Here is a 17450-nt window from a genome sequence, read left to right on the forward strand (position 1 = left end):
TACCGAAATGAATAAAATTAGGCCTACCTGTAAAATTAGGCCTACCTGTAAAATTAGGCCTGTAAGCCCAGTATAATGGAGCAAAAAGAGAAAAGATTTTTTTGTCTTGGAATTGTAATTAAACAAAAGTATGCCGTTTCAAAAGAACTTGAGTAAAAATTGAAGTAGGCTACTATTAATTCTGTGCTTTTCTCCTTGAATGCACCAGTGGTCCATTCATGTGCCTGCTGTGTCCTTTGGCTCTTTGGCTCCACCTAATGGTTACAGCTGTTTTTTCTTCTTCTTTTTTTTGGTTCAACTTCAAACACCGGAAATAATTCAGACAGGAGGATATGACGTCACCGACCAATCCCCTTGAAGACCTCGAAAATGGCCGTCAAAGCAAAGAGATTTTAATCTACTGTCGAAATAACGTGAGACCTGAATTTTTATTAAAAAATCGAATTCAGCTTTATATTTAATAATCACATAATTTAAATAATTATTGCACGTCTCTGTTTTGTGTTTGTAATGTATAGACCGAACATGTGAATTGCGGCTCGCGCTCTACCGGATCGAGCATTTTCGAAATAAGAGCCCTTTGTTTTGCATGTCAAAATTACAAACATTCGTCTCTGCATTTATCCCGTAACTAATGCATTTAGCTATTTTTAATGCATATTTACAACTACAATTATTGGGTGCATTGTAATATTATGAGTAGTCTTTTAACAATTATAGTTTGTTATCAAGCTTGTTATTTCAGCCAACTTTTGAGTAATGGGCGGGAACTTTTATTTTCCCTAACTGATGATGTCAAGTTTAAACAATCGCTAATTTTATTTAGCGTTATAGGTTATTTTATATATGCACCTTTTCTTTATTTTTTTTACATGCATGTGTGTTTCATTTAAACAGGTTTTTGGGTGTGGTTTAAACCATCATAAATTTACGTGAGGTAAGTGAATTATTTTAGTTTTCTTTATTGCTTACAAAACGATTACATATAAAATTGCATCATAGGTCTATAGGTCTAGTTCACCCAAAATTATATTATTATTTATTCACCCTAATGTTTGTTCCAAACCTTTATTACATGGCAGAATTCACCACTTTTATTAAATGGAAAAAAGATGCAATGCAAGTGAATGACAACAGACTTTCTCTTTTAGAAGTTTAATAGTGTCTGATATTATAAGATGCTTTTGACATTGCAGGTTGGCAGTCTTACACGTCATGCCACATATCACTCACAGTGAGTTTCTTCTGGAGCAGCTTAAGAGGCAACGTGAGAGAAGCTTTCTGTGTGACTGCACAGTAGCAATAGGACAGGCTCAGTATCAAGGCCACCACAATGTTCTGGCAGCCTTTAGTGAGTATTTCTCCACACAGTCTATTGATGCTGGAAGAGAGGATGCCACCATAACGTTGGACCCAGAGTCAGTGAGCAGTGCTGTGTTTGAAAAACTACTGACATATATTTACACCGGGGAATTGAATATGGACGGGTGAGTTCATGGGAATCTAATTCTTCATTTATATTGCCTTCCTACTGACATAGAAAACCTGACATTTTTTTAAATGTAATATATTTTAGCATCATTTTAAGGTCTCAAAAAGTAATCAAATTGAATTTTTTTATTATAATATATAATTATGGTCTAAATATTATTTTGGCTAAATCTTTACGTCTGTACATTTAAAGCTATATATATATATAGCGCCAATGAAATATTTTATAGCAGAGAAAAATGTAAAAAAAATCATATTCATTACTGATTTTTTTTTTTACTTTAAAACTTTATATATATAGTGCTGGGTGTCCGAAATAAAAGTTTTTGTTTACATAATATATGTGTCTGTACTGTGTATAATTATTTTGTATATATAAATACACACATATGCATGTATATACTTAAGAGAAATGTGTTATTTATGTATAAAATATTTATATATAATATAAATTATGTATAAATATATATACAGTATATACATGCAAATATTTCTTAAATATATACATGCATATGTGTGTATTTATATATACAAAAACATTATCCACAGTACACACATATATATTATGTAAACACAAACTTTTATTTTAATCATTGCCCAGGACTAATATATATATATATATATATATATATATATATATATATATATATATATATATATATATAAAGATAGCAAGAAAGCATTTTTTTTGTGCTTTGTTGTCTACAGGGAAGAAATTGAAAGTGTTCAGAAAGCTGCATCTTATCTTGGTATGCCCGAGGTTGTGGCTCGGTGTACCCTATCCCAAGATGATCTCAAAACTGGTGGCTCGCCCGCAAGACAAATGCAGTATGAAGATCCACATTCCCCCCTGAGCCCAGATGACTACGAACCTTTAGAACCGATCTCACAGGTGGAGGAACGGATGTGGTTAAGGAGAGAGAAAGAAGATGGGTCTCAGGATGATCCCGCCTCTACAGATGAAGCCCAGTCGTCCAGCGAACAAACTCCCCAGAGAATCGGAAAGAGAGGGAGGAAACCCAAAGCCAGGTTGTATGAGGATGATGTTGAGAGAGAGGCCATCGCTGCTCAAAGAGGCAGAGGAAGAGGTCGGGGGAGGCCGAGAGGTCGCCCGCGGGTGAGGCCATTGAATTTCGATTCAACTTATCTATCACCAGCACAGCAAAGCATGACTCCAAATAGCAGCTCTGTAGGGAGAGGATCCGGAAGGCCGAGAGGTCGCCCGCGGATTAGGCCTTTGTCCACTGATAGAGATGATTCTGGTAACGCTGAAGACGATTCTGTAGCAAACAAAGATCAAGAAGGGGAGAACTCTACCCGCAAAAGAGGACGTCCACGAATTAGACCCCTACCATCTGAAGCAGAAGGAGACGAAGAACAAGGAGACACCCAAGAAACGGAGGTGGTTGAAGACGATGCTGTGAATGCTGGTGAGGAAGATGACGGTAAGGAAAAGACTGATACAGAGAACCCTGGTGAAGCTGCGGCTTCTAAACGAGGAAGAGGAAGACCACGGACTAAGCCGTTATCCACTGAGAACCAAACTACAAATGCTGAGACTGCAACTACAAACACAGAAGACGGCTCAGAAACTGCGAAAACAAAAGAGAACGAAGGGACCGGTCGTAAAAGAGGAAGACCTCGTTCTAAGCCTCTTTCTTCTGAGGCACCCGAATCTTCAAATCCAATAGAGAACAGTGGAGAAGAAGCTGGTGAAGAAGCAAACCAAGACTTTGAGAAACAAACTGAAGAAGGCTCATCTCAAGGTACAGAAGATTCAGAGTCAAGTGCTGCGAAGAAAATCCGCGCCAGCACCAGAAAGAGAAGCTTGAGTAGAAAGCTGAAAGAAAGCCAAGCTAGTAATGAGGAAGATGATGACGACGAAGAGGATGACGAATTTGCCAATGACAACGAGGACTGGGCAGGAGAAGAGGAAGTGAAACCTTTGCAGGACAAACACAGGCCTATTTGTAACATCTGCGGAAACCTCTTCTCTGAGATGAGCAGTCTGCGCAGACACATGCGCATACACAAGGGTCTCAAGCCCTATCAGTGCCAACTCTGTACCCGCTCCTTCAGACAGGGAAACCAGCTGAAGACCCACATGCGCATACACACAGGTACGCCTCTCAGATGAAGTTGTTACACTGCATTAATACACTAAATCTCTTGGATTAATCCATAGTCTTGATGAAAAAAAATTACAACTATAGTTTGATATTATAATGTTTGGTGATTAATACACACTGGTATTCAAAAGTTTGGGGTCAGTAAGATTTTTTTGACTCTTTTATGCTCACTAAGGCTGCATGTTTTGATCAAAAATACTGTTTCTTCTTTTTTATTTTTTTTTTTATTTTTTTTATTTTTTCTATTTTACATTTTTGAATACATTTTAAAATGTAATTTGTCCCTGTGATGGCAAATCTGCATTTTCAGCATCATTACTCCAATGTTCAGTGTCACATGATCCTTCAGAAATCTTTCTAATATGCAAGAAACATTTCTTATTATCAATGTTGAAAACAGTTGCTTAGTATTTTTTTTAATCCTTGATGAATTTTTTTTTCATAATTCTTTGTGTTCTTTGATTAATAGAAAGTAAAAAACAGCATTTATTTGAAAAATAAATATTTTTGGGATATTATAATTGAATTTACTGTCACTTTTGATCAATTTAATGCATCCACTGAAGAAAATTTTCTTCCAAATAAAAAAATCTTACTAACCCCAAACTTTTGAACTGTTTGTCATAATTTTGTTTATAGGTTTATGTGGAGTGATGCATGTTCTGTGCTGTTTTCAGGAGAGAAGCCCTTCACTTGTACGTCCTGCGAGGCACGTTTTGCTCAGAAGTGTCAGCTGGTCTATCATTGCCGCATGCATCACGGAGAAGAAAAGCCACATAAATGTGATTTCTGTGGAGCGGCTTTTGCCACATCTAGCAATTTAAAAATTCACATAAGGTATCTATGGCAATTCATCAGAACAATTCCAGTTCATTTTCATTGATAAACTTACACTTAAACATGATTGTGAGTGAGTCTTAGTGTTGTAAAGTAAAAATTTGCATAAATCAAAACTAAAACTAGACTTCACAATGAATGTTTTATCAGGTTTAAATACATTTTTGGACACTAAAACAAAAATAATAATTATCTTATTGGTCAATAAGTTTCCATCAACTTCTCTTTCTTTGCCGTTTGCTCTCAGAAAGCACAGTGGTGAGAAGCCGTATGAATGTGGAGAATGTGGAAAGCGCTTCACACAGGCCAGCACTCTAATGTACCACAAGCGACGACACACGGGAGAGAAACCGTACATCTGCGACACCTGCGGCATGGCCTTCGCTGTGTCCAGCTCTCTCATCGCTCACACCAGGAAACACACCGGTGGGTTTATAATGCATTCATAAAAGCTGTCAGCATTTTCTGGAGTGATTTGCTAACATGTCGACGCTTGGAGTCTGTTTAATAAATGACTTTTTTTAATCAATGCACTCCATTTTTAGGTGTGACTCCATATATATGCTTGGATTGCGGAAAACCTTGCTTAACTGCTGGTGAACTTCGAAAACATATGGACATCCACAACGGTAAATTTAACTAGTTGCGCGTTTTCGAAATGGAAACCTTGTATATCCAAATATGGATTTATTTAGGTCCTTTTTGCCTTTAGGCTCGAGAAAAGTGAGGTGTAACCTGTGTGGGAACATGTTTTCAGACATATATAGCTTGAAGAAGCACAGCATTTTGAAGCATAATGGTGTGTGTTATTTCTTGTTTAATCATATATTATTGCTGAATGGATCCATCCATTCATCTAAATGTCTATTTTAAAACATACTTTTCAGTTCTTCCTGAACAAGAGCAGACTCAGACTGTGAAAACCGACCCGGCGCAGTGTCCTCTCAACATCCCCATCGACCACCAGGGCCTGATTGCACGTGTGCGCTCTGCTCTTGTCGATTCCCAAGACCATGAAATTCAGATGGAGTCCCAGTTGCCAATTTTGCCCCCCGAAGCCCAGCTCATCATCCAACAGTCGGCAGAGCCGCAGATGATCATACAGCACGCAGACGGCTCGGAGTCCTCCATGATCTACCAGCACGCGGACTCATCCGAAGCGCCGGTTCTAATCCAACACGGAGAATCTGGCGAGCAAGTCAGCTACGTTGTGGAACAGTACGAAATCCCAGCGACTGCTGAGATGGAGCACACGCAGATTGTCATCGTTCAGACCATTGATTAAAATACCAGGTTTTACTTCCATTTTAACTGTATTTTCTCCATGAAGTGAAGACTGAAGGTAGGATCAGTCACGCCAGTGCGGAAGCAGTTTGTTATGATTGCTTACTAATCATCTGAATTACAAACTCTTAGATATCAGTTATACAAAGCTATTGTGTGAGCGTGTGAGGCTTCTCTCTCTTTTTTCCTTATTAAAGTCTGCAGAATCTGGATCGTTAAAGGCATTACGTATTTTCTGAAATGAAGGGAAGGCCAAACGTAGGTTTAGCTGTAATATAAAATGCTGTGCTTAGAAAAAAGATTTTGGTTCATACATTTAAAAAAAAGATTTTTCTATTTAATTGAAAGGACAGTGCGGCTATACATTTCAACTGACTTTGTCATTCTGATGTTTTTGAACTTTGCGTTTGTCTTTTAGAAGTATAACATGTAAATACCTATAATGCTATATGACCCAGCCTCTGAAACATTTCATATATTATGTGAAATAATCCTCTAACAAACTGGGCAGCTTTTATAATAAATGATCTCACGTCTGAATATGTGTTGTGGTTGATATATATTTTTGAGTAATGCATAATGCAATACCCCAATGTCCACAGGGTAACACTTTAGTTTAGGGTCCAATTCTCAGTATTAACTAGTTGCTTATTAGCATGCATATTACTAGGATATTGGCTGTTTATTAATACTTATAAAGCACATATTAATAGCTTATTCGGCATGACCATATTCTACATCCCCAATCCTACCCAATACCTAAACTTAACAACTACCTTGCTAACTATTAATAAGCCGTAATTAGGTGTTTACTGAGGCAAAAGTCATAGTAATAGTGAGAATTGGACCCAAGTGTGACTACAGACATTTTTTCAATATTACTATTCCACTGTTTCTATATTGATTGGTTGGTTCTTTAACTAGTTGAAGTTTTCTGTCCCCTAGGATGATTTTAAAGAGAAAAAAGACAAAATTTACAAAAACATTCTAAATTTAAAAACTCTTGCATTTACAAGAATTTTACTATGATATTTTAGCTTTTTATTCGATGTCATTACCTAACAGCATTTGTGAATTTTAATTTAGAAGCAGTCCATTTTTTATTTATATATACTAATAAAATTTACGGGTGGCTAAAATGTTTATTATTGGCCCAGTAATACTTTAGGACAATCTGAGAATTGTCCTTTATTTGTAGATTTGAAGTAGTCAAAAATGAATGATCATTCATATATTTTGAATAGGCCTACTTGTTTGTGTAAATGCATTTATGAAGAAGATAATCAGTGAACAAAGATTGATTAGGCACATTTCACTTATTCTCAGTGACTTATAACATTTGCCCCCGGTTTCACAGACAAGGCTTAAAATAGACCCAGATTAAAATACATGTTTTAGCTGTTTTAACTGAAAGCAACTTGCACTGATCTTGAAATATGTCAGTGCCATTGTTTTGTCTGAAGGCAATTTTATTAAAGCTACTTGCATGTCCTAATTAAACTTTTTTTAAAAGGCCTAATCCTGGATCAATCTAAGCCCTGTCTGTGAAACCAGGCAATTTTGTTTCTTTAAACATATTTTTATGTAATGAATAGAGAGCAGTCATCTAAACGCAGACAACCTGAAGATGTCGCTCTTGCGCAGGCGCATTCAGTGTTGGCATAGCAACTTCAAAGTTAGCCTCTCGGAGCGTAAGCATGGTGGACTTTATGAATCGATATTTAACTGTATGTGCTGAAGATCAGCAGCTCCCAAATATGTGTGTTTTGAAAGTTTTGGAAGACAGCAGGTTGGTTTGAAAAGTAAAATATAAAGTTATTTCTCATTTTGGCTGTTTCATGTTCGTTTATGTTGTTGGTGTTTTTATTCAGCGATGGCTCACTCAAACTAACAGGTAATGATCAACTGAAGAATGGAGACAGAGTGACAGATGACGATGTGCTGGTGTTGTCAAAAACACTCGTGGGAAATTCAGCTATAAAGGGTAAGTATTAACTCGTCCTACCCAGAACAGTTTATGGTTAGACACGCAAATCATAAACCACAGCAGTCTGCAAATATTAGAATGTTTATTGTAACGTTAACCTGATCGTTTGTGTGGTGCAGTGCGTCATGTCACCAAATCAATCACAAGAATCAAGTATTTTTGATTTCATAATGAACTGAAAGTAAACTTCATTGCAGGTTTAGATCTTAGATACAACTGTATCACAGATAAAGGAGCTGTTTATGTTGCGCAACTCATTCAGGTATGTTAAATCATCAGTTGTCCTAAAGACCAGCTATTTAGGTTTCTATTTTCAACCTAACTGAAAACTTGAGAACATATTGTCATTTTAACAGGAGAGTAAGTCCCTTCAATCTCTTGATCTGATGTGTAATAACATTGAGGCAGATGGTGCAGAAGTGATAGCAAAAAGTTTGCATGTAAGTGTGGCTATTTTTGATTTATAATTAATGTTAAAATTTAATTATACAAGAGTTATGAGTTAAGTTATACGAGATTCAACTCAATTATTTAGTCAGTTTAATATAATTTAATTGGCATGACTTGATTTTACTTTTTTTTCATGTAATTTAAAGCAGCAAATGAATTTAATTTGAAAGAGGTGGGCTTTTTTTCTTACAATGCATTTATTTTCTGTTTATTTTACAGAAAAATAAAAGTTTGAAGACACTCAGAATGACTGGAAATAAGATTGGAAATAAAGGTGGCATGCAACTGGCTGCTATGTTGCAGATGAATTCTACTTTAGAAGAAGTAGATGTCTCAGACTGTGATCTGGTAAATTTCCTGAACACAAATATAATCACAAAATGAATGTAATTTGTATTTAAAGTATTGTGCTTGTCTTCTAGACTACACAAAGTATAATAGCATTTGCCATCGTCCTGAAGAACAACAGGGGAATCCGTGCCATTAATGTTAGTCGACCTCTTCTTTTCAGTCTTCAGGTATGTTTTCAGGAAAATTTTGCTTCGATATACTAATTTTATGATTAATATATATGTTAAAAGTCTTTTTTTATTGGTTAAAGTAATCTTAACTTAATTGACAGGAGGAAACAACAGTCCATATGGCACAGATGCTGGTGATGAATAAGACACTGAGGGAGCTGCACATGGGAAAGCATGACATGACTGATACTGGTGTAGAGAGGCTGTGTGAAGCTCTGAAGTTAAACACCTCTCTATGCTATTTGGATCTTCGCTGGTATACACTCATGCACATAATTCTCTAATTCATGATCTTAAAGGCATAGCTCTTCAAAAAAACAAGCAAAAACAATTCTGTCACTGTTTTTTCACTCTCATGTCTTTCACAATCTGTATGACTTATTTTCTTCGGTCAATAGCAAAGGTTTTACTGGTTTTAATAGTAGCTGGGGTTTTTTTTTTTTCAAGTGACCAGGGCTTTCGAGCTAAACTAAGTGAAAAATGACAAAATTGTCTGGAATTGTATGATTCTTTAATCATGGTTTCTTACTTTGGATGGCAGAGATCAACTCATGACGCTCCTTTTGTGCTTCACGAAAAAAAAAAAATTCTGCTTTTTTGTTTGTCTAACAGTAACAAAATTACACGAGATGGAGCTAAATGCTTATCAGAGGTTTTGAAACAAAGTCGCTCTTTGGAGATTCTAGATCTTTCTTCAAATCGCATTGAGGATGATGGAGCAGTGTATCTAAGTGAAGCTATCAAGCTGCCACACTGCAAACTCAAAGCGTAAGTGTCCTCCTATCTATCAAACTATGCTATTGTTAAGTTTACACGACACTATTTCCATTCTTTATGCTTTCCAACTTATCTGGTATCGTGTTTGCCTCCTAGATTGTCTGTTACCAGCAACAACATTGGAAAAAAAGGTCTTATGTCCCTCAACAAGGCAATGTGTGTGAATTCCTGTCTCACACACATTTACATATGGGGGAACAAACTTGAGGAGGCAGTTTGCATGGTGAGATTCCATAGATTTTCCCATTATGAAATACAGTGTTCAACAATCAAATGTCTTGATGTTCTCTCTGCCTGTATAATCAGGCTTTCTCGAGACTGATAAGCAGCGGGCGGCTGTTGGAGGACCACACAGATGTTTCTCCCTATGAAGTGGATGGTCATGTTTTCTTGGCAGAAGTGTCTCATGGTTTATGCAGACATTACTATTGGAGATCCATATATGCGGCTGGAGACTCGAGTAATTCAGCACGGGCCCTGATGTCATCCGATTCATTGGCTCTGCAGATCTACCCAGACTCGCATTCATGAAACAATTCATGATTTTTGGGTTTGTCCGAAAGTATGTGTTCCTGCTTCAGAGTATGACACATTTAGATTGAAATTAAAAGGATAGTTCACCCAAAAATGGAAATTGTCATAATTTACTCACCCTCATGTTGTTACAAACCTTTATGAGTTTCTTTCTACTTTTGAACACAAAAGAAGATATTTTAAAGAATGTCGGTAAGCAGACAGTTGACGGTAGCCATTGACTTCCATAGAATTTTATTTCTTACTATGGAAGTCAATGGGTGCAGTCAACTGTTTGATTAGCAGCATTCTTTAAAATATCTTCTTTTGTGTTAAACAAGAGAAAGAAACTCATACAGGTTGACAATTTTCATTTTTGGGTGAACTATCCCTTTAATTGTGACTTTTTTTTTTGGTTGTTGTTTTTGTCAGTAGTTAGTTGACAGGCAAAATAATCAACAGCACTGTTCGTTACATTTGGATTTATTACAGTTAATCAGATGGTTTGTGTTTTAGATAACAGCCTACATCTTTGTGTCCATGTGTCCAGTGTTTGGAAATGTCACAGGCTGCCATGATGTTTGCGAAAACACGTCATTTATGTAAATAGTTTGCTCTGACACTTAGTCTTAGCTGTATTGGGTGTCACAGGCAAATTTTCCACAGTTTTCTCAGGACAGATAAAAGCCAGAGAGATTTAGTTGATTTAGCAAGTTCAGTCTAAAACATTATATTTTTTATGTAAATGAGAAGGGACACAAAAGAATATAAAAATGATTACTTCATTCAAAACTGTCAGTTCAAATACTGACATAGTGCAACTATGTTAACTATGGTAACGGGTTTCAATGCTATGCTGATAAAACATCCTCTTTTTTTAATATGATCATTTGTGAGATAATAAAATTGAAATGCATAAAATAAAAATGGGTTTAAATAAAAATTACAAAATAGCTGAATGCCTTTCGATCAACACATCATTCTCATTAACATCTTGATTTGCAACTTCAGTAACTTGGAAAACCGTAATTGCCTAAGCGGCTGAAACGCTTGTCGTTAACCTGCTGCCTTTGGTGTGGGCGAAGCCATTCTGTCACATTCCAGGATGACGTTTTTCTTGCTAAGAACTTTTTCCAGCTTCTCCCTCTCAGCTGAACTCAGAGCCCAATGCTGCAGAGATAGACGAGAGAGGGAGGAGAGATGCGGAAGGGCTTCCAACAAGGCGGGCAGCCAGGGGGAGACGGAGAGGAATGCAGAAGGACGCAGACTGACATCCAGCTCCTCCAGTCCCTTTAGACCAGCAGCCTTCCCAAAAAGAGACGTCCAACCGCCATCTCCGACACTGCCATTGTAGGACAAATCCAGCTGCTTCAGATGGGATAGAACTCCACGCTGGCAAGCAGATTCTGCAAGATCACAACAGTTTGCAAAAAATACTCATAGATTACACTTCACGACTATTCAATTCTGAACAGATTACACTAAGCATCATACCATTTGCAGACTTTGTAAATAGTTACAGAGAAAAACTGGGAATCATAAACTAAATGACTAAGGATCACACACTACCAGACTTAGTTGTTGTTCTGAACACAGCAAACTCCCACAGAAAGATGCACTTCAATGCTAGGAGATGCTTGACAAATTAAAATAATATTTCATGGTTTCACATACTGGGTGTAGACTAAGCCAGGATTAGGCCTTAGTTCAATTAGGACATTTAAGTGGCTTTTATAAACATGCCGTAGAAAAAAAACTGCACTGGTGTGTGCATCTTGAGACAAAACAATGGCACTGACATATTTTAAGATATGTAAGTGCAGGTTGCTTTGAGTTAAAACATCTCAAACATGCATTTTAGTCTGGGACTAGGTTTAAGCCTTGTCTTTAAAACCGGGGTATGTGTTCTAAAATCGGCTAAAATATCAAAAATGTTTGATAACTGGATGAAATTGTAGTCTAAAGCTAAAACAAAATCTGTGATTTAGAATAGTCTAGATTAGTCTGTGATTTTCTGGGAAATTTTTCAACTCATATCGGCAAAATGGCTCTGATTTAGGCAACTAGCATCGACTCATCCAAACTGTAAATCAGAGCAAAAATCTTGTTATAATTAAACACTCTTTGACCAAAACTGACCTAGATGGAGCAAATCTTCAGTGGTTAAATTACAGCTACTCAGTCTGAGTTCCTGTAGTTTGCAATCAGACTGCAAAGGCTCCAGAAATTGTCTCAGGTTTTCCCCCACACACTTGTTCCACGACAGGTTCAGACTTTCAAGCTGTTGTAGCTTCTGCATTGCGGTAGCTGTAAGGAATTCCAGAAACATACTTGCATATTTTCATTTAAAGCAAAAACAAGTTCAGTGTTTTCTGAATTTGATTGGATTCATACCAAGATCATGGCACGCAGGTGTGCTCAAAGCACAGTTGTTTAGTGGAAGTTTGGTCATCTGAGAAAGAGGGAGGGTTTGCAGAAGATTCTGGAGTGTATCTCCAACATTTTTATTGGACGACAAATCCAGCTCTCTGAGCTCTTTGAGAGATGGAGCTACCTGGACTGAGAAAGCAAGTTCAAAAGAGAATACAAACAAGTTCAAGTAACTTTAAATCAACAGTAGCTATATTTCCATCCAAAGTTGTGAATTTAACTTTGAATTTAACACAGAATTGTGATATAAACTCGCAATTCGAACTTTTTTTTTCTCAGAATTGCGAATTTATTACTCGTAAATAAATTGAGTTTATATTCTACAAATCTTAGAAAATAAGTCAGAATTCCAAAATATAAACTCGCAATTGAGAAAAAAAGTCCGTTTATTTGTTTCAAAAGTTTATATCTCACAATTCTGACTTTTTTCCCCTCACAATCCTGTCAGAAAAGTCAGAAGTGCGAGATGTAAACTCACAATTGTGAGAAAAGTTTAAAAACTTTTATGCACTTTTTTCTAATTAACTTAGATTCTGTGGAGGAAACAAGCTTCCATACATCTTTGCCTTTCATAGAGCATTTTTTGCGCAATATCCCAAAATCGCATAAAATATCTGAAAGGAAAAATGGCTAGTGTCAACTAGTCTTACCTAAAGCCAACACATCCTCCTTTGTTAGACAGCACAGATGCATACTCAAACTTCTCAAGTGTGTGAGGAGAGTTAGGTTAGTGACCAGTGTGGCAAGACCTCCACCTGCTTCCTTATTGCACGACAGGTCGAAGTGCTCTAGTGCAGGGATGAACTTGAGTGCCTGGCCTTTTACCATTCCACAAAACAAATATTCCTCAAAATTATAATTCAAATGGTTACTCAGTTATCACAGAAATCACAGTCTGCATTTGGAGCTTCCTGGCAGGTAATGTAAGTGTGTGCTCATGGTGCTGCAAATAGTTATGTTTGACTGCATAGTCCATTGAAGGCATTCTTTCATCATCACTCTTACCCAGGACACTGAGACTGTCTTTATTGAGTCCACACATGCTCAGTTTTAGGGTCTTCAGCCGTGGTATCGAGCCTAAAGAGGAGCTGAGGTTCTCCGTTCCCTTGATCGATAGCTTGTTATTGGACAGATCGAACTCCTCCAAACTAGACAACATGGGAAGAGCCTCACCTGAAGAAAATTGTCAGTTCTTTTAAAAGGAAATTGATGAAATATCCTGTTGTAAACAAATCATGACTCATTGTAGGCTTATTCTGAATTCCCAGTTTATAAGAATCCATAAGCAATGGTGAACATTAAAAAAAACCAACAGTAACTTTTCAAGTGTATTTAGCAGTATCAGAGTATTTTCAATTTATAAACTAATATCTGATGTTTTACTATATTCAGAAACCAAATGCAGTTATTTCGAAATGAAATAAATCAGTCCTGAAAATGATGACCGATTTGGGAACAAACCATTCATTTGAGACGAATATTTTCTATGAACAAGTTCGCAAATAAAATTGAATGAATAATTTGTTCAATCATCTGAAACGATTGCAGCTGTTAACAACTGATTTAGTGATTCGGTCAGAGCGAATCTCAACTTTACAAATCACTGAATCAATCAAGTCCGACTCAAAATGAGCCAAGAACCAGGAGTAATAAGATCCCGATCCTCAGAGCTCGAATACGCTGACTCCTAATAATTCATAATAATGTCCGACTTTCCTATCTGGCTGGCCGTGCTCTTTATAGGTATTTTGAGCAGCAGGAATAATAAACAAAAAAAATATAAATTGTAATAGAAAGCTGCCAAGAACATGCCTGGGATATTTCTTCTTCAAATAAATGTAAAAAAAAAGAAAAGAAGAAAAGATATATATATATTAAATAAAAATAAAATAAATGAATGATCTTTAAGATTTTTGCCATTGTGACTACTTTTATAACAATAAAGCACATTTCCCCTAATTTTCAAAACATTACTCAAGTAGACATTTAAAAGAAGTAAAGTTATATTTCCGAAGTATGTATATTTAAATCAAGCGCTGGATTTGTGTACCTTAGTCCACCACTGCCACAAAAAAATAAACTTCATAGTCTTTGATAACACATGAAATCCTTATATGAGGTTTATAGAAAGCAATCTTACTCAGAGCTGTAACGTCTGTCTCAGAGAGCTGACAGTCCACCAGGCGGAGTTCTTTCAGGGTGCTTTCAGGTTGGAGGTGTTCTGTGAAGTGTCTGAAATTTCCTGCACCAACGCCAATATTCCAGGACAAATCTAGCACCTCTATTAGAGGAATGCAGTCAAGAGCCTCACCTGGAATATCATTTTAGGAGAGGTTTGCCAGTGGTTTCAAAATTGTTTCAGCCTTAAATCGGGCCAATTTCAAGATTTCAGATATGATTTTGGTGTATTTAGTATTTTAGCTCATGTGGATTTTTTGTAAGGTCTTTTAATGGGGTAGTTCACCCAAAATGAATATTCTGCCATCATTTACTCACCGTCGTTTCAAACCTGTTTGATTTCCTTTCTTCGGTAGAACATAAAAGAAGATATATTGAAGAATGTTGGTAACCACAGATTTTTGGTTCCCATTGCATGACCAAAAAATATAATGGAAATCAATGGGAACCAAAACTCTTTCATTACCAACATTATTCAAAATATTTTCCACAGAATAAAGTCATACATGTTTGGAACAACATAAGGGTGAGTAAATTATGATATTTTTATATTTGGGTGAACACCCCTTTAAGTCATGATGATACATTTATTAAATGCAAATGGATGGACAGATGATAGATAGATGGATAGATAAATGGATGGACGGCTGGATAGACAGATACAGTAATAGAATGATAGAACGATAAATAGATAGATAGAGATAGTTAGTTAGTTGTTTAATTATTTAATTACATTGTTTTTTCTATAATAAATGAATACTTCGTGTACCGAGAGCAGTGAGGTCTTGAGCTGTTAATCTGCAGTTACACAGCTTCATCACTCTCAGCTTCTCTACATGCTGCAGGTGGACAGTAAGTGCCTTCAGGGAGCCTCCAACCAGATCATTCCAGGACAGATCCATCACCTCCAGCTGAGCCACAAATGGCAGTAAAGTGGCTGAGACAACGTCAGAACGGTAATTAGCGATCCAGACACATGTACGGTCTTGTGTATGTTACTGTGTGAAAACCATTATGTCATGACAACACCCACCTAGTTCCACAACATCTGTGGCTGTCAGATCGCAGTGGCTCAGGCTCAAATTCTGACTGTGAGGGGTTTTTCCAAGCTTCTGAACGAATTGCTTCACCCGACCCCAGCCCACAACAGAGCTGGTCTCATCATCTGTGTTATTGATATCTAAAGGAAAACAAGGGTTTGTTCATTTATATTTACATTGTTATATCTTCTAAATGTCTAATGTAATGCCCACCTTTCCCAGGGTCGTTATTTTCTTTTCCTTCACTGGCCTCTGATTCCTTCATTTCAGGTATGTTGCTGTTTCTCTTGTCACTGCTTTCTGATGGGCGGAAAAGGCGACCCACTGCTGGTTTCTTTCTCTCTGTGAAAGAGGCTTTCCTTCTGAGCTGGTTCATAAGGAGATCCAGAGGAGATCTTTTCTGAACACTCTCCTTCCCTTTGGTAGCTTCTGCAGTGTGACGATAAAAATGGATTTGAAGTTCAATCTAGTAGGCCTACTATTTGTTTGTGTTGAATAAGTGCATCAATGGTGACGTTTGAATAAATAATTTGTGTTAAATACCAAAATCTTAAAAATACAGTAGGCCTAATATTATTTTCATAAAAAGATCGTTATACCATTGATTTTTGATTTGTGACCGTATGTGCTAATGTTTCACTTTTGTGTGTGTGTGGTTTTATGAGGTTTAGATATAAGTTTGGCATGTGCAGGATGATGATGCATAAGCCAATGTGTTAATATAGGAAATAAATAGAAACGTTTGCTAATTTAGTTGTTATAGCACAAAATGTAAAATATAAAAGAGGGGTAAGTTGGCCCAGTACCTGGGGTAGCCTACCCCATCTTACTATATTTTTCTATAAAATTCAACATATTCTGCATTTAACAATAATGGGATGAGGTTCATTCTGATTAACTAGTAATATCAAAATGTTTTTTTTTTTTAAATGTCTCAGTGTGTGTCTCTCCGTGTGTGTGTGTATAAAGTTTCTAATTTGGGGATTCTATGTGACCCGTCCCGGACATGCTTTGACAGACCTCAGAATTCATGCTGCCAACAACATACCTGTCGAATCCATTGCTTTTTAAAAGAAGATCTCGTCTCCTCTGCAGGTAAATTATGTACTGTTATTCTGTCCTTTTCCAAACTGAAATATAAATGCAACAACCATTAAAATCATGACTGACAATCGATTTATTAACTCGTTTACTTTGTCATGACCTGCTCATCGGTGAAACAGGACCTGTTTTAAAATCATTCAATCGAACTTGTTTTATGACTTGAATTGTTCCTACCTCGAAATGTTTCTGGAACCTATTAAATATAATGCATTCATCAGTGCGCGATGATTTTAATACGCAGATTCAGTCCGGATTTACACCTGTTTCGTATTCATACCGGATCCCGGAAGTTAAGCTGAACTTTGGTTTTGTAAAACACTGTAAACAAAGAGCTGTCACATGAATCCGGTCACGTTTAAAGCCCCATTCATTAAAAATCGTAGTTATTCATTTATGAAAATTTCACCAACCCATGAACTGCGGAGGTGGTTAAACTATGTGCCTACAGACCTTCTCAACAAAAAATTGACTATGGTAATCTTGGAAACTGCTGAAATAGTATAAGTTAGTTCCTACAGTTAGTGTTTTAAAACCAATACGGAATTTCCTTTAAACTTGTAAGAAGCTACTAACTATCTTTGTCGTTTTAATTATTTTTGATGAAAGTGACCAAGTTACTATAGTTTTATTGCATTATCTAACATAGAATATTTTTGTGATCACAGAGGTGTTTTACAGAAATGTGCTAAGACAAGCCTTTGAAAAGATA

At 36.7% G+C, this 17450-nt stretch overlaps 3 protein-coding genes across 6 annotated transcripts; 2 read left to right on the top strand and 1 right to left on the bottom strand.

Annotated features, from left to right (window-relative positions):
- The first annotated feature begins 320 nt into the window (after positions 1-320).
- mynn (myoneurin) lies at positions 321-6281 on the top strand. Of its 2 annotated transcripts, XM_077244897.1 has the most exons (9): positions 321-413; positions 898-937; positions 1197-1487; positions 2200-3611; positions 4298-4457; positions 4705-4883; positions 5003-5086; positions 5170-5256; positions 5345-6281. In XM_077244897.1, the coding sequence occupies exons 3-9, from the start codon at positions 1216-1218 to the stop codon at positions 5740-5742; spliced, it is 2592 nt and encodes an 863-aa protein (XP_077101012.1). In that variant the 5' UTR covers positions 321-413; positions 898-937; positions 1197-1215; the 3' UTR covers positions 5743-6281. The 2 variants fall into 2 exon arrangements, with proteins under 2 accessions (XP_077101012.1, XP_077101013.1); XM_077244898.1 differs by lacking the exon at positions 5170-5256.
- Positions 6282-7369: 1088 nt separating this feature from the next.
- Positions 7370-10943, top strand: lrrc34 (leucine rich repeat containing 34). 2 transcript variants are annotated; one of them, XM_077244901.1, is made up of 10 exons: positions 7370-7530; positions 7613-7725; positions 7926-7990; positions 8085-8168; positions 8398-8526; positions 8601-8696; positions 8801-8955; positions 9312-9467; positions 9573-9699; positions 9783-10943. In XM_077244901.1, the coding sequence occupies exons 1-10, from the start codon at positions 7439-7441 to the stop codon at positions 10005-10007; spliced, it is 1242 nt and encodes a 413-aa protein (XP_077101016.1). In that variant the 5' UTR covers positions 7370-7438; the 3' UTR covers positions 10008-10943. The 2 variants fall into 2 exon arrangements, with proteins under 2 accessions (XP_077101016.1, XP_077101017.1); XM_077244902.1 differs by having other exon boundaries at positions 9806-9988.
- On the bottom strand, positions 10457-17067 carry lrrc31 (leucine rich repeat containing 31). 2 transcript variants are annotated; one of them, XM_077244899.1, is made up of 11 exons: positions 16916-17067; positions 16686-16767; positions 15851-16066; positions 15631-15777; positions 15367-15534; positions 14560-14730; positions 13425-13592; positions 13070-13237; positions 12384-12548; positions 12129-12296; positions 10457-11395 (listed from the first exon to the last, which is right to left on the bottom strand). In XM_077244899.1, exons 2-11 carry the CDS (start codon positions 16696-16698, stop codon positions 11046-11048), a joined length of 1734 nt encoding a protein of 577 aa, XP_077101014.1. In that variant the 5' UTR covers positions 16699-16767; positions 16916-17067; the 3' UTR covers positions 10457-11045. The 2 variants fall into 2 exon arrangements, with proteins under 2 accessions (XP_077101014.1, XP_077101015.1); XM_077244900.1 differs by having other exon boundaries at positions 16686-16726; positions 16916-17042.
- Between the last annotated feature and the right edge of the window lie 383 nt (positions 17068-17450).

The sequence above is a fragment of the Siphateles boraxobius genome, unplaced genomic scaffold (genome assembly GCF_051911475.1).
Source record: "Siphateles boraxobius isolate OS27281-9 unplaced genomic scaffold, OSU_SipBor_1 26, whole genome shotgun sequence".
Lineage (NCBI taxonomy): Eukaryota > Metazoa > Chordata > Actinopteri > Cypriniformes > Leuciscidae > Siphateles > Siphateles boraxobius.